General features: G+C 39.7%; 1 protein-coding gene across 2 annotated transcripts in view; it reads right to left on the reverse strand.

Moving 5' to 3' along the window:
* Positions 1–23,507, reverse strand: part of DOCK4 (dedicator of cytokinesis 4) — a 430,038-nt gene that overhangs the window by 203,802 nt on the left and 202,729 nt on the right. The window contains exons 7-8 of one of the 2 annotated variants that reach the window (XM_049641704.1): positions 20,434–20,518; positions 13,008–13,159 (exon numbers count right to left, since the gene is read on the reverse strand). In XM_049641704.1, coding sequence (XP_049497661.1) covers positions 13,008–13,159; positions 20,434–20,518 — 237 coding nt within the window. Of the gene's footprint in view, positions 1–13,007; positions 13,160–20,433; positions 20,519–23,507 lie in introns of those variants that run through there. The other variant, XM_049641705.1, reaches the window with a different exon arrangement.

Below are 23,507 nucleotides of genomic sequence, written 5' to 3' on the forward strand. Positions count from 1 at the left end.
AGAAAGAAAGAAAGAAAGAAAGAAAGAAAGAAAGAAAGAAAGAAAGAAAGAAAGAGGGCAATACCTGGGTGGCTCAGTTGGTTAAGGGTCCGAGTTCAGCTCAGATCATTATCTCACAGCCTGTGAGTTCAAGCCCCGTGTTGGGTTCTGTGCTGACAGCTCAGAGCCTGGAGTCTAGTTCAGATTCTGCCTCCCCCACTCACACTCTGTCTCTGTATCTCTCTCAAAAACAAACATACATTAATTTTCTTTTTTAAAGGAAAGGAAAGGAAAGAGAAAGAGAGAGAGAGAGAGAGAGAGAGAGAGAGAGAGAAAGAAAGAAAGAAAGAAAGAAAGAAAGAAAGAAAGAAAGAAAAGAAAGAAAGAAAGAAAGAAAAGTGAGAAGAGATGAGGGAATGGTTCTGCCCTGCTGGCTCCAGAGCCTCTATCCAAAAGGCAAGAACATCAAATATACAGTGATTTCAGGCTTCTGTGTCACTGCTTCTCCAGCATTTTCTCAAATGCTTTCTGACTGACCAACAGGGTAAGATGCTTCTGACAGTCTGAGGGCAACCGTTACTGTGCTCTATCCTAGAACAAGTGGCAGTGGACAACTCAAAACAGGAAGCCTCAAGCAGCTTCCTAAACGGGGGCTAACGCCCCCACACCCCCAGGAGCTGGTGCTGCTGCAGTTCAGGCAAGACTCTGGGGAGCAGGTGGAAGGTGTGCCGGCTGCCCCGCGGGGGGCCCCTGGACCAAGAGCTTCGGTGCTCACTGTGGCACAGAGGAAAGGTGAAAGGAATGTCCAGTGGGAAACAGAGGAACTTGCTGGCCTTGTCATCCAGGGGCTCCTAACCTGGGTGTGCACAACATGCTTTAGGGAGCTGTGTAAAAGCCAGGCCCTTCCCTGGAGATCCTGAATTACTAGGTCAGGATGGACCTAAAAGCTCCTGTATGTTTAAAAGCCCAGACATGTTTAAGAACCATTGTTTTGACCCAAGTGCCCCAGGCCCTAACGAGTTAGAATGGCTGGCTATCTTTTATGAGTCATACATACCAGAAAACAGGTAACACAGGCCTGGTATCTTCAAGTCAAAGACTTTTCCCCTTTCTTCTCCCAACCACATGACCAGACAAGGGACAGAGTTTTTCCGTGGCAATGTATGAAAGCAACTTCTCAAGCAAGACTTCCTAGATAAAGCTATTAATGTGCTTTCTAATTTTAAAACTAAAGCAATATTAGGGTCATGAGCTCTTCTGATTAAAGGGAAATGGAAAGAGAATGATCCTCAATACCAAGGTTCCCGGACTTTACCTCAAGAGCAGATTCTGAGTTTTCCTTTTTTTACAATTAATGTCCATGCCCAGATTCGCTTTACAAATATTTGAGGGCGAAGGACTAAGCAACCAACGAATGTGATGGCTTTGTCAGGACAGCAAAGGATTTGGTTTTAGTTGGATGATACAAGGGGACATAATTTTTTAAACTACAGTCAACTCTATTGCCAATTTGGAACATCAAGCTGATTCCTTCTTACTACTTAAGATGATTTAAAAGCATTTCATGTTAGTTTTCATTGCAGAGAATACAGCTATCTGAACTGAAACTCTCTCTAGAAAAGTAAAATTCAATCAAAAAAGAAATTCACTGCTTTTTAAAGTTATAAATAAGTGATGTACAGATCACCTGCTGTTTCACAGGCATTGTGCTATTCATCATTGACTGAGGAAGTTTTAAAAAATGATCTGGGTTGATTGTTGGTTTGACAAAAACAGTAAAAAGTTCAAACAGTTCAAAAGATTTGAGACCCCAGAAATCCCAATGTTGATTACAAGTAAAATTCTTAGAAATAGCTACACTGGTTGAGCCACTCAGGAAAATACTTGCTTGCATCTATCTCTAGAGAATTCATTAAGAATTTCAGTAGAAAACAAGTTCCTCAAAGAAGTAATGAAAAGTAGGCAATGATAGGATCTGATCAACACAAATAAGAACCAAGAAATAAGAAGACCTATGTAGGCAGAAGAGCTTATGCTTATTCTTCTGGGAATTTACATAACTTGATCATTGTAAATACTCTACCTTTGATACTTCATGAGGGAAAAAACACTGGTCTATGTACAGTAATTATTCTGATCTTTTTGTTAGGGAAAGCATTTGTAATAAGGAATCTTGAAAATAAAGCAAACCCAAGCTTAAGTACTCTGGGCTGAAGCATGCAGTTCCTTGCAAGGAAGTATTAAATGAAAACAGAATAAATAACAAAACCTGAAATAAGTCAAGCCCTGCAAAACCAGTAAGTACAACACATCTTGCATGCATATATTAATTAGAAAGATGTTCTATTTTTTATTTTATTATTTTTTAATATTTATTTATTTTTGGGGGGAGAACCCAAGTGGGGGAAGGGCAGAAAGAGGGGGACAGAGGATGGGAAGTGGGATCAGGGCTGACAGGCTGAGGGCAGCAAGCCCGCTGTGAGGCTCGAACTCATAAACTGGGAGATCATGACGTGAGCGGAAGCTGGACACTCAACAGACTGAGCCACCCAGGCACCCCAAGATGTTCTATGTTTTAAAAGAAAATAAGAAAAATCAAATTTCCTTTCATCAGTTTACTGACAGATTGGATTCATTGCAAGTTTAAAAACTGAAAACTTCCTAAATAAAATTTTTTTTAATGTTTACTTATTTTTGAAAGAGAGAGACAGAATGAGAGTGGAGGAGAGGCAGAGAGAGAGGGAGACTTAGAATCCCAAGAAGTCTCCAGGCTCTGTCTATCAGCACAGAACCTGATGTGGGGCTCGAACCCACAACTGTGAGATCATGACCTGAAGTCGGACATTTAACAGACTGAGCCACCCAGGCACCCCAAAACTGAAAACTTCCTAAATGATTATTAAGTACTATGTATTAGCCAGATGTTACATGCTTTTGGAACTTTTTAAAGGTCAAATTATTATTATTATTATTATTATTATTATTATTATTATTATTTTAACCAGGCAGCTACAAAGTCTCTAAACTGATATACAGGGACGCCTGTGTGGCTCAGTCGGTTGGGTATCTGACTTCAGCTCAGGTCATGATCTCGCAGTCGGCGAGTTTGAGCCCCACGTCAAGCTCTGTGCTGACAGCTCGGAGCTTGGATCCTGCTTCAGATTCTGGGTCTCCCTCTCTCTCTGCCCCTCCCACACGCATGCTCTGTCAAAAATAAACAAAAAAAATTTTTTTAACTGATACACAAATGTTAATGTGTATGAGAATAGGTATATTAATTTCTGTAGAGGTTTGCAGTTTCTATAATTTTGAGAAGAAGCTGAGGGCACTAAAAAGGTTAGAAAGCATCATGTTAGACACTGCAAATATTCTTCTGAAATGGAAACAGCATATCAGTTACAATGCAAAGAGGTGGCACAGAAACTATCTTTTAAAAATAGTTCTTGACTTAAAGCTCAATAGCATTAGAATCTGAGTTCTGGAAGGGCAGGAATTATTTTTTCTGTATTATTCATTGATGTGTCCTCAATGCCCAGGTCAATGCCTGGCTCTGATGAAAACAGCAGTAATTGTTTGTTCAATGAATGAACATCAATGATTCAACAGCAATAGTGTGAAATCCATCATGCTCAATGGAAACAAAAAGAAGACACAGTCTCTGTTTAACTTGTGGTTAAAAGCCTCTAAATAGAAATACTTAGGAAAAGACACTGCATATGTATCTGCCATTTTTAATTCAGATTTTTTAGCATGACAGATTTTGCAAATGATGCTCCCATAGGTACAGGTCTGAGAATGTACTTCTGATTAATACAGACTAACATGCCCATCAACATTCCTCAACACCTTGACTTCTCCCTCTTACTCATAAGCACATCCCCACTGGAATAGAAGGATGGCAGCAAAAATGAAGACAATAATGGAATGATCTTATAATGTTTTGCCTCAATGACAATAAAAGACTTGTAAGCTTCCTTTAACCATATCACTGACCGCCCTGTGGGCACAAAAAGAAGCTGAGAAGATCAAGTCTCTTCAGAATCGGAGCCAAGAGGTGCCGTATCATTTCTAATTCCTTTATCAGCGTACCACTTTCCTACAACAGAAATGGCACTGAATACCAAAGAAGTCCTTGACAGGTGGAGTGCTATGTGTGACCCTAACCTCTTCAGTGGGGAACTTAGGACAACTAAATCTGAATTCTCTACAAGCAGCAAACACAGGGCAGAATCCTGATGAGATGACCAGAATCCTGATGAAAAGAACACCAATCTGGTCATCTTTTAAAACACAGGAGGGGCGCCTGGGCGGCTCAGTCAGTTAAGAATCCAAGTCTTGATTTCTGCTCATGTCATGATCTCATGGTTTGTGAGATCACACCCAGCGTGGAGCCTGCTTGAGATTCTCTCTTTCCCCTCTTTCTCTGCCCCTTCTCTGCTCATGAGCTCTCACTCTCTCTCTCTTCTTCTCAAAATGAATAAAAACCATTAAAACACAGGAATCAGGGTAAAAGGACCTTCTGGTCGCATTCTATGACATGGCATGGCTTAAGTAAGAAGAGACAAGTAGCCAGAATAAGTGCAGAGAGCTAAAGCGAATGAGAAAGCCAGTTGTCAACCCAATGACTCTATGAGCTTCCACTTTTCTGCCACCTTGAATTTCCAGCCACTTATTATTATAATACTGTATTAATCTGCAATTTGAAAAATAATTGATATCGTACAGCTCTTAAAATACTACAGGGAAAAAGAGTGGATAGAGCGCTTCTACCTGGGTGTTCTCGGCTTGAATGAAGTTATTTCTTTGCTTCTTTTGTTTTTAGATCTTCCTCCTGGTCCATTTCTTAAAATGTCTCCTATTAAAGACATCACCACATCTCTAAAGCAATTATTGTTGTTGTTGTTAATATGTGACACAGAAGTATGACCAAAGGGAAGCAAACCACGAAGTCTGATCGACTCCAAAGTGACAACAGTCCCAACGTTCACGCACCTGCTGGAAGAATTAAATGATGGAAAAGAAGAGGCAGAGTGGAAAGCAGTGGTGCCTTTAAAGAGGAGGCCCCAGGGAAGGTCACTGCGGGTCACTGATGTACAGACACCCACAGTGAAATGTGTGCCAACATGTCTAGACACAGCAGGAAACGCTCTGGGCCGTATGGAATAGTTGATATTGCCACAGTCCAAGGAGAATCGCTGAACGCCTTCTTCATCTATTTTTGTTCTCAAGCAGAGTTGTGCCCCCTGCACGTATGGCCAGACGTTTTCTCGACATTGTTGCTTTGCTTTGGAGAGGTTACAATTTTGAGTTAGCTTTATACCATAAGACTCTAAGAAGAGATCTATGCCAGCTCTCTTTTAACATTCACAACCATACATGCTCCTAATTTATGACAAAAATATAAATGCTGAACTTATGTGATCACACTATAATAAGTTGTAAATGACGTATGAAATGAGAAATTCTAGCACAGTGCTCAGAGAATTAAAAAAATCTCATCTGCTCTCCTAACTGTGTTATGTACTACAATACATACACAAAAATATTAGCATTTTTCCTAGTCTGGGCTGAATAACTATGCTCTTTGACAGCTGCCTTCTGGAAGCTCTTGAAAAATGTTCCCGGGAACTGAATTTTTCAAAACAAAACAAAACAAAACAAAACAAAACAAAACAAAACAAAACAAAAAACAAAACTCCACTTCTTTAATTTTCTTTAAAAAATGAAACGGCTAGTATTAGATCACATCTGCCTCTGAAGAGACCTATCGGAAGCTACAGTTTTAATTTTTTTTTTTATTTTCCTCATCATTATGCTAGATTCCCAATCTGCTCATTCTTTTCCAACTCTGAGGTTCCAGTCGCCAACTCCCATCACCTGCTTCTGATCCCTACTTCCTGAACACCTCTGGCAAAAGCTGGGTAACCTGGGAGCAAGCATGCACTACCCCTTTCAGACGTCTCTCTTTGGAGGGGTCTCACCACACTCAACAATTCAATTACTCCTCTCCATCTCGTTTCCTATCACACTTCTGCTCAGAGTCCACCTACCTTGTTCCTGTAACTCACTTTCAGCCCTCAATTTCCTTTCATCCTCTCTTCTGCTCCCCAATGATAGCGGACATTGTTTTCCAACGTTACCTATAAAAGGTCAAGGCCACAAACCCAGTCGCTCCTTTCCATCTCAACATCTTCTGTCCATTTTCTGCCCTCACCTCTCTTCCTTACACGTCAGAAGGAGTGCCCTTCCTCTCAAAGTAGAGTCCTTCACTTGCATCCTGAATCCCTTCTGCCACTTGCTCCTTTGAATCACCCCATACTGCTGACGCACAACAGTTCCTCCCATGTACTTGTGTAACGAGTGAATGAATGAACAGGCAAACGGTTAGAAGGAACATGCCATTCACAGAAGGTTTCACAGAACTGTTCCATTTCCTCACCTTTGAGAGGACAAACCAGTACTAATTCCGAGTTTCTGAGAAGCTGATCCTAACGAAGACACAGGACTTTCCTTGAGCATATAAGGTACTTCCTCTCACAGAATCCTTATTAATCATCTAAAAGCTGCTATTTTGCTTTATATATAAGTCAAAGGTTATACTTTAAAGGTAATATTATGATACACGTGTTATAGAATACTGAATGTCTTAGACCGCAGGAAAACATTTCCTCCTAAGTTTTGTCAAATATATTATGAAGAATATTATTTTCAGTTTATGTAAACGTAGGAATATTATTCTAGGCAGAATGGAATCCAGACTATTCACACAACTAGCGACTAGACCAGACTAATAAACCAGTCTTCTTCAAAGAGACTGTAAATCATGCTTGCTCTCATTGCTTTTTTGCCTACAGGCATAAAACATCTGAAGCAGATGATTTATTAACAATACACACTATACTGCTAAAAGTTAAACCAAGAACCCATATACCTACCACAGGGAATCCACAACCACTAAATTTCATCACACTAATTCCATCTATCCCTTTATTCTTTCTTTATTTTTCATGCCCCCACCCCCACCCCATGTGAAGTATTTTAAAGCAAATCACATCCCTGATGCCATTCTACCTGTTTACTATTAAGTCTCTCTGAATCTTACCTAACCTTAACAGTATGTACCTAAAAAAAATCAACAAGAATTCTTTGTAAAATGTCAAGAATTCAAGACCAAACACCATGTATCATTTCTGGTTATGCTAAACTGTATTTCCTATTTGGGTTTTTGAAAATCATAATCTTTATAGCCAATATTTACTGACCAATTACAAGTGCCAAGCATTATGCTAAGAAGTATATCTATTATCTCATTTAATCCTCAAATAGTCCCAAGAGGAAAGTGTTATTATCATCTTCATTTAGCACACAGTTAACAACCATTAAGAGACACGAACTAACTTACCCAGGTTGATGCAGCTGCCGAATTAAAAACCCAGGATTTGGACCCAGACCCTCTGACACCAGAACTGAGCCACTTACATACCATATAGTGGTGCCTTCACCACTATACAGGAAGATATGTGTCTTGAGGATGAACATAAATTCAGATCTATTTCATAGTCCTATATGAATCCATATAAGAAACCTGTGCCTCACCAATAATATTCACTACTTACTTTTTTCTTAAGTGACAGAACTAGAATGATATACTAAAAAAGAAGGTGACTGTGGGCAGTATAAATTTTACATGGAATGAAGCATTTCAAGGAAAATGGAGAGTTTACATGTATGATTGTAGGAAAAATACAGAACTTCAGGAAAGAATGTGAACAAGGTACCAACAGAAAGTTAAATTTTATCTTAATTTCATTACTATGAGAAGACTTGGAATTTAGTCATCAGAGTAAGACTTTCCAGAAGTACTACTCTGCCACTATTTTCTCAAGTAAAAGCCCATGCCAGCAATGTGCACGCATGAGCAGTCTTGTACTAAGCTAAGTACCCATGTGTGGCACTGAGACCCTATTAAATATATTCTCTGATGAGAATGAAATACAGTAATAGATTAGTCCTGAAACAAATTTACAGCTTTAATTAATGAAGCCTTACAGTACATCAGTAAACAAAGTAATGAAAGTTACAAAGGGAAGTAGTCAGCCAGTGAGCTATGTCATATTCATTGGCCCATGTAATTTATAGTCTGTTATAGATTAAGTGACACATGTCCGTACAGGGAAGGTATGAATGAATACACATATGCATCGCTGTACAGCCTACAGAAAACATAAATGCTAAGAGTATTTCTGTCACCAAACTGTTCAACACCCAATTTCAAATGCCAGCCAGAGGAGACACATTTGCAGCATATAATGTTAAGTGGTTTGATTTCTTTATATATACATATACATATATATACATGTAAATTTATATATGTATATTTGTATTTATATATAAATATATTGATGTGTGTATATATATGTATATCCTGATATTCCCAATCCTGCAGTTCAGTTTATGCACATCCATACCCTTTCTTTTCTCCCTGTCACTGGTCCATGGCTCATCTCCCCACCTGCAGTCTCAAACCAGTCTCCTGATGCCTCCAAAGGGACACTGGTCCAGCAATTACTTCCCCTCTCCCCTGAGTGTAACCTCTCCTTTGTTAGTAGATCCTTCCTGTCAATGGAGCTCAAGTCTCTCCCACTCCAGGTTCCTAAAAAAAGAACCAAACCCTCAACACACCCCTTACTACACACTGGTGAGTAAACCTTGGTTGAAAAAGAAAAGAGAATATGATAAATACTGAAGAAGATGAGAATAGCGGTTAAGAGTACTGACACCTGATGAGGCTACAAGTTAAAATACCAGCTGTGTCGCCTCGCACAAGTTACTCATTACCCCGGGGCCTCACTTTCCCTATCCATAAAAAAATGGGGATATTAAAAGTCCCTACCCTAGAGAGTTGTTACAAGGGATAAACAGATATTTTTAAAAGAGCTTAGAACAGTGCCTGGCACATCATAAGCATTATATGAGTGTTTTATTAAATAAATAGAGAAGAAGAAAATAAAATAAAGTTACAGATAATATCTAGGGAAATGACTCCCTGACTTTTCCAGCTATCCCCCCATGGAGTGGGGAAATGACAAACTTTCAACCAGATAGATTCACTCCAAAAGCATTTTACTCATATAAAACTAGATTTTTCAAACTCTTTTTTTTTTTTTACTAATTATGTTTTACAGTGCTATATCATGTCAAGACTGTACAAAACTCAACTACATAAAAGTGTGTTCTATTTGCTGATAGTCCAATGCAGTGACAATTTAAGATTGTTTTTGGAAAATGTACCCTTCGGTTTTGAGGAGATACCATGTGTGCCATTGTTCCACTGAGTGAACCAGAAGGGGACCATTTTCACACGTCTCCTTTTGCATTTGACGTCTCCAAGTACCGCTATGACTTTTATCACTGGCATACGGGGTGAGCCAATGCTACTTCGCTTTTCTTCAAGTATTTTGAGGACTCAATTCAGAAAACCAATTTCTGGAGCACAGAGTATTTGTGAGGCCCTCTGCCTAGATCTAGTATTATCATTATCAGTAATTTATAACAACCTATTATTAATACTATCAGTCTCTGGAGTTCTAACTCTGGCCAGTAAAATCCTGCTCAACCATGGAAACTTTCAGGTAAATACTGAAGCCCTTGAGGACTGAGGCCCACAGGGTAGAGTGGGACAGACTGCCAGCTTGTAGCTCAGCTTTGCCTCCTGCCGGGTCTATAAGCTTAGACCAGTTACCTACCCTGTCTGTGTCTTGGTTCACTCCCTATAAAATCAGTGCTGGTAATATTTTTAAAGCATTTAGAAAGAAGTCTGGAAAATGGTTAGTGTTCAATAAATGCTGGCTGTTTGCTTCTTGGAGGAGGAAAGTTAAAACAAAAAAAGAAAAAAAAAAGTCCTAACCAGTTGTCTGCCTTGTGGGAGAAATAAACATCTACCTCTCATCATCACTCCTCTCCAGGCTTTGCACATGTCAGTCACTCTAGTTACACCAGGACAAGGTAACTTCCTGTGATTAATAGTCAGGATAATGCTGTCAGATTACACTTAAAATGTGTTTTATTTTTTGTAAATTAGAGCACTAATGATCTTCAACAACAAAAGCATTCACTTAAACATACCATCTTTTGTCTATGGGCTTTCATTACTTGGGCTGGACTTTGAACTCAGAAAAGGAAAAATAAAAATCAAATGACCTGGTTTCCTCAAAAGAGAAATACAAAAAAATCTAAGAGGGAAAAAGAGAGGGGGAAAAAAAGGTGAAATGAGACTTGTGAAACTTAACAACCAGCTACGATATATGGATTTTATATGGATCTTATAAGTTACAACCTCCTTATTTGGAATTTGTAAAACTATATTTATGAGTCAATATGGGAATACTGAATACTGCCTGGATATGGATATCTGATGATAAGGGAATATTCATTTCTCAGTAATTTCTTTAGAGTTCTGCTTTTTAGGGCTATACCCCAAAATATTTACATACAAAAATAAAAGGATGTCGAGGACTTGCCTCCAAGTAATCTGGGGGCAAAGAAGAGGACCAGAAAGAGGTGTGGTTAAAACAAGAACCAGCCTGAGATGATCACTGTTGAAGCTGAAGGCAGGTACACGTGTATGATACTATTCTACTGTTTCACGTCTGAAATTTTATTTAAAAAAAAAAAAAAAAAAAAAGGAAGCTTTACAAGACATGCATGTTGATTTTAAAATACCATACATCCCATACTGCATCCATTGTTGGGCCTAAGAAGAAACACAAGGAAGTCTCACAGTCATATCTTACCTTTCTGATACTCTTTCCTGAGAAGATGTGAATACTTTACACTCATTAGCTATGCTGGGAGCAATAAAGGAAGCCAGACCTGTCACCGGTTTCACGATGAAGGAAAAGACAGAGGTGAGTGAAGAGGTCAGGGAAGCAGCAGTCAACTGGGAAGACCACAATCACGTCCAGTCTTCAGATCTGTGCACCGTAAGGCCTCTTCAAGAGTTAATGGTGATATTGCCCTGTGCCATCAATGGAACCGAAGCCACTCACAGCAAGGTTTTAGAAGCTCCTTAAAAGAACAATCACTACGCTGCCCAAGGCCTCAGAAAGCCAAGCAAATAAATGTGACTGTTTTAACACCTACTAAGCACATATTTTCATTCCTATTCATTTCTTTGCAGATCATCTTTACGGTGATAATGAGTTTGGGAGGTGAGAGCCAACAGCCAAACTCAGTAAGTAGAAGCAATGAAGAAGGATTTAGGCTTGATTTCTTCTAGGGTCATTACCTCTCAGGTGGTTTATTAGAGGCGTGCGTGTGACAGAAGAAAGGGGAGGGGAAGAGGAAGAATGGGCAGAGGGAGAAGGGGGAGGCCGGCACACCTCACAGACTAAGAAAAAGGTCCAGCTCCTGGTCTGAACTTGGGGACTGCAAAAACATATTCTGAGGCTCCTGTACCCAGCTTATTTTCCTACTTTCACCAAGTAAACAGGAACAAAACAAGGGGAATTCTGTCGATTCCCGACGAAACCACGAGACCAGCCAATATTAATCTTAAATTAAATTAATGCACTTCCTATAGTAATGCAATGTGAACATCAGTGGCCAAGGGGAATTTGTAGCCCTCAAAACCTTAGCCTAATAAGCCTGAGCAAAAGAGTGACCTCATGCCTCCCTTTTACATTCTCACTGTTTGTTAACTATTTTAGAGACAACATATTATACAATGTTATGAGGAACTTGTTAAACTACCTGGAAAAACCAAGCTAAGACAGACTTCAATATGTTAGCAAGTATTATCTCTAAATAATCTTCCCTATTTCTAAAGCAAGTGCTAAGCTGTAACTTGGATCTGTTTTTCAAGCCTTTTTTTCTTCCCTTTTTAGTACTGCTGGTTTGTGAAGGGGGAAAAGTTTTCTAACTCACTGATTCATTTCCTCCAAAAGTATGTAAAGCAGATTTTGAAACTATTATCACAGTTATTTACACATCTCATAAACTCTGTCCTTTCTACCCCAAAATGCTATCTTTAAATTGTATGGATATAGTCCTCTGTCCAGAAAAGTCCTCTTACTAGTAGGTAATGATTAACATATAAAATAATTCACCAAAGATTTTATGGCTATAAATGCATTAAAAGTAAACTTCACACATATTTCTTAGGAAAAAAAATATTTTTTACCAGGAAAAAATACTCCAGAATTTATGTGTGTTTATAAAACAATATATGTGGCTCAGAGTTACTTAAAACTGTCAGCATTTATTTAGTAAGCATAATTTTTAAAAAATATGGTAAAGTTGGGTCATTATGTATGATTTGTGTGATACGATTTAAATTATAAATTAAAATTTTTAAGGTAAAAGATGGGGTGCATTGTGTTCAGCTTTTAAACAAATCTAAAAGATTTCAAAACACAAAAAAGTCTCAACAAGGGTTGAGGCCTTTGAAAGACAACCAAAATATTCACTATAGGTTTCTCCTATATATTGAAAACTTGCCCTCAGAAAAGACTCTGAGAACTTAGAAAGAAAAAAAAGTATGTGAAACTGTTTACTATGTCACAGCTCTAAAATTCTAATGGGAAGGCTTCCAAGTATTTACGTCTTTCTCAATATTACCCGATACAGATAGGATAAGAATAATGTAATTGTTTAGTGAAATTTTCAAAAATAAAACTCGTTGAGCCTGATAATAAAACAGTTAAGATTACGTGTTCCTCGCATTATCAGTACCAAGTAACTCAAATAACAGACCTGATATCAATGCCATACTTTCATTTAGTAATAATTATCATGGTTCTAGAGCCTTTTTGAGTTTTTCAAAGAACTTCTATAGGCATCACACATCTAACTTTCATGGGAACCTCCGGAGGGTAGGCAAGCTTAGAAATTCACACAGTTCTACAAATGAGGAAATAGTGGCTGACAGAGTTAAAGTATGCAACGTCATATATCCCAAAGCTTGCCAATTACAAATACTCACCATTCCAACATTAAAACATTCAAGGCAGGTTTTCATGTGCCGTTACCTGATTGGCCGATTCTCTTTACTGTCAAACAGAGAGAAGATGACCTCAAGCTCCTCTCCCAGGTTAGAACACATGAGGCTCTTCATTTGCACAAAGAGGTGGTGATTGCTGGCCTGTACTGGGGTATCTTTCTTCCGATGTCGGTGCTCCATCTGAAGGACACCCCCAACAACAAGAACATGATAAGCATGGACTGAAGAAAACAATGTGATCCAAAAACTAGATAGCTACAGTATGATTAAGTTGTCCTGTGCCATCATTTTTTTTTTTTCCTGTGGGTTTGGCATCTATTTGGATGTTACATTCCAAATTTTCTTCCAACTCCTAAAATAAGAAACCATGAAGTTTCCAGACCATTAAGGAATCTTGCTTTAATAATTTGGTTTTTAATCATTAATGTTAAAAGGATACCAACTTGGGGCGCCTAGGTGGCTCAGTTAGTTAAGAGTCCGACTTTGGCTCAGGTCATGATCTCATGGATTGTGGGTTCAAGCCCCACAATGGGTTTTGGGCTGACATTGTGGAGCCTGCTTGGGATTCTCTCTCTCTCTCTCTCTCTCTCTCTGTCTCTCTGTCTCTCTGTCTCTCTCTCTCCCTCTCCCCTGTCTGCCCCTCCCCGACTTGCACTTTCTTGCTCTCTCAAAATAAATAAGCTTTACCAAAAAAAAGAAAAAAAAAAAAAAGATACCAACTTATTGAGTAGATCTATGAAGTAAGAAGTTCAAAAGATTCTACTGTTCCCTTATCAGCTTCCGAGGTGAGAACAAATTACTAGTCATCTTTAAAACGGCAGACTAGAAGTGCCTGGGTGGCTCAGTCAGTTAAGTGTCTGACCTTGGCTCAGGTCATGATCTTGCAGTCTGTGAGTTCGAGCCCTGCATCAGGTTCTGTGCTGACAGCTCAGAGCCTGGAGCCTGCTCCAGATTCCATGTTTCCCTCTCTCTCTCTGACCCACCCTCCTCAAAAATAAATAAACATTAACAAATTCTTTTTGAAAACCAGACTAAATCTGTCTGGTCATTTCACTGATGGCAGTTGAACAGTGCAGCTGTCACTTCACATCTGTCATAGTTCAAAGTCCTTTTATGTATACTCAATTGCAAAATTGTGGTAGTTTTCTGAGACATGCTGTGGCAAGTGATATTCAATCACTAGAGCAAGAAGATATTTCTAACTTGCAGTGGAGCTATATGCAGGCAGACTGGGCAAGTCAGTGAGATGTCTAAGGGGAAGGACAGCATCCATATCCATCTCATTTCTGCCCTCAATATGGCTACATGGGCTACACTTGGGAGGCAGAATCAGAAGTGGGAAATAATACAAAATAAAGGAGGAAAGGATTCACCCGTGGTTTCAGGGGTGAAGAGAACATGCGTGTGATCATTCAGGCAACACATACTTGTTAAATGTCTATTATGTGCCAAGCACTGGGAACACACTGATGAGGAAAACCAGAAATAGCCCCTACCTTCACAGATCTTATCTACCAGAGGGAGCAGACATCAGCAAAATCATCCCACATACAGATGGAAAAATACACTGTGACGAATGGAAGGGAAGAACCAGATTATCATGAACATCTATAAGGAAGCAATCTGCCTTTGCATCCGGGCAGTCAGAGGAGGCGTCTTGAGACAGTGATACTTTGGCCAAGAGCCAAAGAGTGAGCCGGGCCGAAGAACCATCTCGGACAGTGCTTCTCAGACTATGTAGAGAAAAAAACCAGCTTGTTCTCCCCTCAATCTACTATAAACAGATATTTTTTTGTTTCTAAACCTTTACTCACCATTTTTGTACTTGGACCAACTACAAACAGTTCATGGTCCAGCTAGTTCATGGACCACCTTTGAGGAGAACTGATTCAGGGTAAGAGCATGGGGAAAACATACACAAACCCTTGTGTATTCACAGAACAGGTGCTAATAATGTGGAGGACTTTTGCTTTCCTAACAAAGACTTACTAATGACCACCTCTTTTGGGTGACCTGACAATTAAAAAAAAAAAAAAATAGCTCAGGAATTAACTCCATAGTAATGAGGTGATATCCTTTGCTTATGGTTAAGGTACATAATTCTGTACATTAGTTATCCTTTTATGTTTCTTAGTTCAACAAGTGCTGACTGACCAACATTTGAAAGGAAAAATATGCCATCTAAACTTACAGTTGTAAATGTAACAATGAAATTACCATGATTTTTTCATGCTTTTATCTTTAATTTGAACTACTCAAAAAGTAAACAGTTTAAAACCCCAATTAACCAAATGCATCTGTAATCACTGTATACTCAACAGGTACAATGGACGTCTCTCTGTGAAAGTGAAGTTAAGTACACTTTCTTGTAAAGTGCACCTCAGCATTGTGTTATGTGTTAGTCATAATTGCTAGAAAAAGCTTCCTGCAGAGAAATATTCTATCAGTAAAAAAAAAAAAAAAAGGCATAAGCATTGTTTTCTGAGAAGGCTGCTCTATATTGCTCTTTCAAAATTCTTTTTCAACAGAGCAAAAGAAGCATCATACATTCACATAACTACATCTCTTTAACTCACAGAGAGCCTTTTTATTTTCTGAAAAATGCTAACTATCTACTGGTATACTTAAAAGTTCAGGGTAATACCGCACCAAGTACCGTGAACAAATGAATGACTACCAAAAGACTAGAGTGGGAAAAACAGGCATAAAAAAACCTTATTTAAATAAAGGACCTCAAGGAGTTGTCTGGTCTTCAAATAGCACAGAGTTCCTAGCATCAGTCATGACATTCACTAAAAACTAAGCCCTGGCAGGGGGGGAGGGGGGGAAAGCTCCTTTACTCATGCAAGGAATTCAATATATCTAGATCAGTGGTTCTCAACCTTGGCTGCACTTTAGAATCACCAAGAGAGCTTTTAAAAAATACTTATGCATAGGACCTATCCCAGAACAATTAAATTAGAATTTCTAGGGGATGGGGGGGGGGGGCCAAGAGAGTGATAGTTTTAAAAGCTCCCCGGGTGATTCTAATGTGCAATGAGGGTTGAAAACTATTGATTGAGATCATATGCTAAGACATGCAAATCACAGCTGACTAAAAAATGCATTGTTGCATCTCCTGTGCAGTTACTGCCTTGCAACCTTGGATCTTTGCATGCATGCTTGTAATAAGCCTGCCTGCTTCCACCCTGATTATGCACATGTGACGTGTGTCCTCACAAATTGCACTAAAGTCCCCCCTCCCTTCACCCACAACTGTTCCAGGTCTGGAAGAGATTTGGACTTAAGTAGGTTATGATTATTTATCTCTTGGAAACTCACTACTATGGAGAAATGCTAAAAATATCTCTGTGAAAATAGTATTACAAAAACAAAATTAAAAAGGCATGTTCACACATCAAGGGCGATAATTTGGCAGTTGTAATAAACAGACAAAAATCCATCTCAGAAATAATTTATGGTTAAAAGGCACCTATCAGTTACTCTAAATGTGCTTACAGTTTAACTAGATTTTTGATTAGGAAAGAAAGAGATTCATTCCAAAGATTTATTTAAGGTATGCAAATTTTGTGTCCTCATATAATGTATAAATTACTGGGTGAATGGTCTATACCATGGTTTTTCAACTTCAGCATTACTGATAATTTGGGCAGGATATTTCTGTGTTGCGGGGCTGTCCTGGGTTTTGTGGGATGTTTAGCAGCTTTTTCTGACCTCTACCCACCAGCACCTCTCCTCACCCCCATCCCACCTCATCTCCATTTGTGACAACCAAAAATGTCTCCAGACATTGACAAATGTCCCCTGCTCTCTGAGAACCATTGGTCCATACACTAAGGATCACAAAGCAAGCAGCTAACATGATCTTATAAAACCAAGAAAGGTTCGTAAAAAGATACTCTGCATGCACAGATAACCAGAGAATCTAGCTACGGTTCTCTTTATTTATAGAAGTATTGAGATCTGGCCTTTGGCGGAAAACCAAAAGTTCCAAGTGGACATATGTTAACACTGTGAGGTTTAGCATGTGTTAACTGCTTAGATGAACATAATCGGGTGAGAAAGGTCTGCTAATGGGCTATCAAAAACCTAAAGCAAGACTCCCCCCCCCCCCAATGATAATGTATGGATTTAGTAAGGTGCAAACACTTGTGTTTCAAATAGAACATGGAGAAGACATTTAAAAGACAAGTGGTAACAAACAACCTCTACTGTATGCCATGGCCCTTGATCCCTAAGAGACAATAAATAACAACAACAACAACAACAACAACAACAACAACAAAAAGGGTTTGGTGGTGATACTTGCAAAATTCTTCCTGGTAAGGAAGTCACTCACTATATGTTACCCACAGGAAAAGACCAGTGCTATGGAAAATGTGAAGTATTGCTACGCCAGGATATAAACAGAAACCTGAAGCTTGAAGGTAACATGTCCTTCTGAAGTTTATAATAATTTGCATTTTTCTTGGGCTATTGTTTGCTTTAGGAACAGTAAAATACAACCACTACTGGGAGAAATTTCATGTAAAATCCCAAATGAAGAGTTGGGGCTAGGTTTTGAGGTATTAAAAATGAAAAACACCCTCGAATGGTGGTCACTGCTCATCAGCAGCAGTCTCTTCCACCTGTGGCAGTCATTGCTAGTCCATCCGAGTCCAGGTAAGACCCTAGGGTCCTATCAACGTAGCACTCCTGGCACCACCACTAACAAATTAGAATGTTGAAAGAGAAGAAGTCAATTTGCCATCCCGTATAAGACACAAAATGAAAGGAACAAAGATACAATCACACACACACAGAGAATCAAACCAGAAAAAATAAAATGTATTTGCCTAAGACATTATTAGTTGCTTATCAAATATTTGATATTCCTAGCTAAATGTGGAGATGTGACTAGTATGATCTGGCCAGTGAAATGGAACTGCAAATGTTGTGTGGGATTTCCAGCAAAGCTCCCTTCAAGTTGTTGAACTGAGCAGAACCTACCTCTTTTCTATTGCTGGAGAGTGGACGTAATGGCTACAGCTCTTGCAGCTATATTATACATTCAAGTATCCTTGATGATGGAAGCCAAGTACTTTAGAGCAGAAAAATAAGAGCCTGTATCACTTTTGACACCATGAAAGCACATACAAGCCCAGAACTTCCTGCCTGTTGGCTTGTATATCGTGAGAAAGAAAGAAATTTGTATTATGTCGAAGCTTCTATTACTTATTTCATTGGCCACAGCCAGATCTAGTCTTAACATTTACCATATAAGGTATCAATTATTCTTGCCACTTTGCCTAATAAGGATGAAATAAAGGTGAATGAAGCATGAAAATCAACTAAATGCTTAGGTGCTCTGGCAACATTAACAGCCAAGGAAAGGTATTTTACATGCATTTCTTATTTAATCTTCATAACAAATATGGTAAGAATTATTTCCTTACTTAATAGAAGAAGAAATTGAAGTTTTGAGAGAGAGACTAAGCAATTAGCTCAAGACCACAGATCTGGTAAAGGGAAGAGAAAGAATTCACATCTACTTTTTTGGATCTATACCCACTGGTCTTTTCATAATACCATAACAACCTCAAAAATAGTGTGAGTGATTGCTTATTAAGTACAAAGCACTGTACAAGATTATCTTGGGCATAACAGATGAAGTATAAGACAGTGCCCACTCTGAAGAAACTTCAAATTGAGTGAGATTAAAAAACAGAAGTGAGAGACAAATTTGATGCTTAATGAGTTAAATAAAACAACTAAAATAAAGATGTCTCATTAAAGGATATGACTGGCAAATCAATTATACTCATTTTATTTGTTATACAAGCTAAGAATTAGTGATAATTTTACCTTAGAAAACTCTTATTTTGTCTCCTTCCTCTTTCGCTGCCTCCCTCCAATTAACCTTTAACTGTGTTTTTGCTACGTACCCAATATTCTGCTTAGCACTAATGCCACAAACTTCCTGCTTCTTGACTCGCAAAGGTCAAGGTGTACCACCTTTGGCACAAAGGTGTGCCACATGAGACATCACTCTCAAGAAGCTCAATGTGAAGGAAATTCTCTACAAAAAAAGAGAACTAATTCCAACTGATATAATAAAGTGTAGATAATCCAAACAGATGAGCGACTAAGGAAAAAAAGTGGTACAAGAATTGCTTTCTATAATCAGACATAAGCCCTAATGGGCTTACTGATGATTTTTTCCTCTCATTTTTCAGATACAGATAATCTCAGGCGAAGAAAATCCCAATATTCTATGAAGAATATTGTAAGCTTGGGAAGCTATCCAAAAGAAGCAGGATCTTGCAAAAGGTACTCCTTTGAGCATCACTGTAAGATGCATGGAGCTTTAGCCTTTGAAAGCCCTTCCCAAACACATTTTTCTTTTGTTGGGGGTTTTAAAAGGGCCTAGTTAATATCAAGAGATTAGTTAATTTTTTATGCAAGTATTAAGAATAAAAGGCTAGGGGTGCCAGGGAGGCTTGGTCGGTTGGGCATCCAACTCTTGATTTCAGCTCAGGTCATGATCTCATGGTTCAGGAGTTCGAGCCCCACATCAGGCTCTGTGTTGATGGTGCAGAGCCTGCTTGGGCTTCTCTCTCTCTCTCTCTCTCTCTCTCTCTCTCTCTCTCTCTCTGCCCCTCCCCTCTATCTCTCTCTCTCAAAATAAACATTTTCAAAATGCAAATAATGCTCTATGTATAAATGAACAAATGTTCTATGTATAAATGAATAAAAAATGCCCTCTCTCTCTCACTCTCTCTCAAAATAAATAAATAAACACTGTAAAAAAAAGAATACAAGGCTAAATACAAGGTAGATTGGACTAGATTTGGGGAATCTAGATGCCAAGTAAATAAGTGAACCTTAACCTACCATGTAACTAGAAGAAAACTCAAGTCACAGGTGATTCCATGGTGGGCAATATGATCACATATCTTAGGATTATTACCAGACTTTAGCACTTAAGATGGATTAGGGTCTAGGAGGGGTGGGGGTGACACCAGCAGTTGGAGACAATGGAGGAGACACTTTCTATGGTATTTGGGCATAGTGGTAATGGGAGGACCGAGTGGGGTAACATGCTGGGGATCAATAACTGGATGTCATTAGTCACAGCCCTGTTGTGAAACACACAGACAAATATGTATGACTTGTAGGCATTTCACTAGATTAATGAAAGCTACAAAGATGTGCAAAAGAACTTAAAACTTCTTTAGTTTTACTTCCCAGTATTTAAATGTTGAGAGCTCAGCGGAGCACGTCATGTGATTCTCAAACAGGGAAAGTACCTCGGTTTTTTAACTTGGGGCATGGTCACCTCAGCTCTCAATTCTCTACTTGCTCCAAATTAAACTTGGAACATCCTGTTCTTACAAAATCAATCAAGTACGAAGAGTGCCATGGAAACCACAAAATTAGCAGTGAGGTTATGAGCCAAGGTTTCCTGTACCTACCAATCGGTAGAGCTCTGTAATGCTGATGTCCTCTGGATCCACCATCGCATACTCCTTCCTAGGCACCAGGTCCAGTCCCAGTTGTCTAGAAAACACATTGCAAAAGTTTGGGGGAAATGTCATTTCTACAGAATATATTTAAAAAATCATCATTTTTACTGTATCACCCTGAAATTAGATATGTCACCCACCATGCTTCTTTCTCTCATACTTTTTACCTTGTATTAACTTGTTACCGCAGATGGAGTATCTAGCATAGCTAAGGTGGTCCCTGGACATAATTTGAGAAACACAAGATGACGAAGGCAGGTAAATCAGGGGAATGGACTGGCACCAGAGGCCTTGATGCTGTGTGGTGGGGAGCCATGAGCACCCCACAAACTATCACCACAGGAACCATTCCACCTTGGACTGGGATAGAAACAAGAACAAGGCATAATTTTGTTCTAGAAATTGGAGTTGAGAAGAGGGGAGGTTGGCCTTTAGGACTATACTCGGCACTAAAATACCTAGTCGTATCTAGAGCTAACATATTTCTAATGTGGATCTCTGGCAACACGCGTGCAGTCCTCAGTCACAGCGAGTTCTGGGGTCAGTTATTAGGAGAAACTCAGGAAAGGCAGGGGAGAGGAATTAAGGCAGCATAGTTTTAGGCCTGGGGCGGCAAAACAGTTTGATCTCTTGTGTTAGGTGACCGCACGTGGCTTACTGGACTGAGAAGTGTTCTAAGATTATACATCCAGCCTCAGCAGGACCAAGGATTTGTGATGTCCTACCAAAGAGAGAGGAAAGGAAGTATAACTGCCAGTTTCCCTCTGGTGACCTCGGTTAACATACTGGTCCCCAGGGACACCACTTTACTACACTGATATCAACGGTCTATCATTCTATTCCTCTACTTAACCAACCACAACCATCCCAAAGGTACCATGATGGCTTTGCAATGCCCTCGAGATCAAGGTCAAGATACTGTGTCTCCCCTAGGCTCCCATCAGTTACCCCATTCCAGGTCTCACATGTAATTCTCAGAGGATAATTTGATCTCTGTCCCTTTCACAACATCATTCTAACATGGATGCCTTCCGCCATGGCTTTTCCAGTTACAAAACCACAGCTTCTCACTTGTGTGTTTAAAAAAAAAAAAAAAAAAAAAAAAAGGGAAAAATCCTGAAATTCTGTCCTTCCCCCAAAAGTCAATGGAGGTTTCATGAGTAGAATTTATTAGTTCTGCACTAGCTTCAAACCAGGCACTGACCCAGCTACCCTGAGGGACAGTTGTTCTCAAGATTATACATCTGTGACCTTCTTGATGGCACTAGTTGTCTCAGACATGAAAAAAAGTTTGATTTTTTTTCAATTATGTTTCTCTTTGAGGAACTTAAGAAACACACTCCCATTCTCTAATTTTTGTTTAACTTTCAAATCACAAACAGCACTATGATTGATTCTTAAAATAACCATGTCTCCCTGTTATGGACTGAATATGTCCTCCCAAAATATTTTTGTAGGAGTCCAATAAGACCAACCCCATAATGACTATATTTGGAGACATGGACTATAAAGAGGTAACGCATGTTACATGAGGTGCCAAGGGTGAGGTCCTAATGCAATAGGACTGGTGTTCTCATAAGAAGAATGCACAGATTTCTCTCTCTCTAGGCAGGTACAGAGGATAGGTCACGTGAGGACACAGCAAGAAGGCAGCTGTCTGCAAGCCGGCAAGAAAGCCCTCACCAGAAGCTGAAATTGCTGGCACCTTAAACATGGACTTCTAGCATCCAGAATTGTGAGGAAATACATGTGTGGTTTAGGCCACCCAGTCTATGGTATTTTGTTATGGCGGCCGTAGCATACTAACACAGCCCCCTTGGTAGACCTCACCAGGGGTTCTGATAGGGTCTCTTTCCCATTCTCTACCCCCTCCCAAGAGAGAACCACTGCACTACAATTTTAAGGCATCGTTTGACACCAGGTCAGTATTGCTGAGGAAAGATTATCTAGCAAAGGAAAGAAGATTTATGCCCACATATGAATCATGCCACCTACCTCACCCACAACTCCTATGAGAAACTGTCCCACCCGTATTCTTTGCTGGGAGGCACGCAGAAGACCTGAGGCTGTCTAGTCATCTGACCATCTCCCCTTCCCAAGCAACACCTGACTGGCCGACACATAGGCACCTGACCTGCAGGCAAATAATCCTTGGGCTGGCCAGTAGCTTTAAGAGGCTGGTATAAAATGCTCAGTCTAAAGAGGAATAATAGATACTGGCTTTCAATGAGATTCCTTCTTTGAGTATTTGGACCTAGAAATTCAGAGCATCAGCCAGCCATGTGACATGAGGAAGAAAAGATACATGAAGAGCAGCTGATCTATATCACTATAGAATGAATAAAGACCAACTCGAGCTGCACAGGTTCTGGAGCAGGTATGAAGTCCAGAAACCTCCTGGGCTTTGGGCCCCAGAAGTCTGTAACCTGCAAGTCTCTTTCTCTCATAAGGCTTTGATTGTTGAACTTCTGGCTTCCTGGAGTCCCAGCTATGTGAATAGAGTTTTATCTGTTTCTATTTTGTTTTGTTAATTCCTAGGTATATCCTTAGAATAATTCTCCGGGGAGCCCGGGTGGCTCAGTCGGTTGAGCATCCGACTTCAGCTCCGGTCATGATCTCGCAGTTTATGAGTTCGAGCCTCATTGTCAGGCTCTGTGCTGACAGCTCAGAGCCTGGAGCCTGCTTCAGATTCTGTGTCTCCCCCTCTCTCTGCCCCTTCCCTGCTCGTGCTCTGTGTCTCTCTGTCTCTCAATAATAAATAAATGTTAAAAAAAAATTTTTTTTAAAAGAGTAATTCTCCCACTGTTTGGTTTCTTAGCTCACAGAACAGGATCAGGGTAGGGCTTTAAAACCTCTAAGAAGGGGGTGCCTAGGTGGCTCAGTCGGTTGAGTGTCCAACTTTGGCTCAGGTCATGAGCTCACAGTTCTTGGGTTCGAGCTCCATGTTGGGCTTTGCACGGACAGCATGGAACCTGCTTCGAGTTCTCTGTCTCCCTCTCTCTCTGCCCCTCCCCTACTCATGC

Source organism: Panthera uncia, chromosome A2 (assembly GCF_023721935.1).
Source record: "Panthera uncia isolate 11264 chromosome A2, Puncia_PCG_1.0, whole genome shotgun sequence".
Taxonomy (NCBI): domain Eukaryota; kingdom Metazoa; phylum Chordata; class Mammalia; order Carnivora; family Felidae; genus Panthera; species Panthera uncia.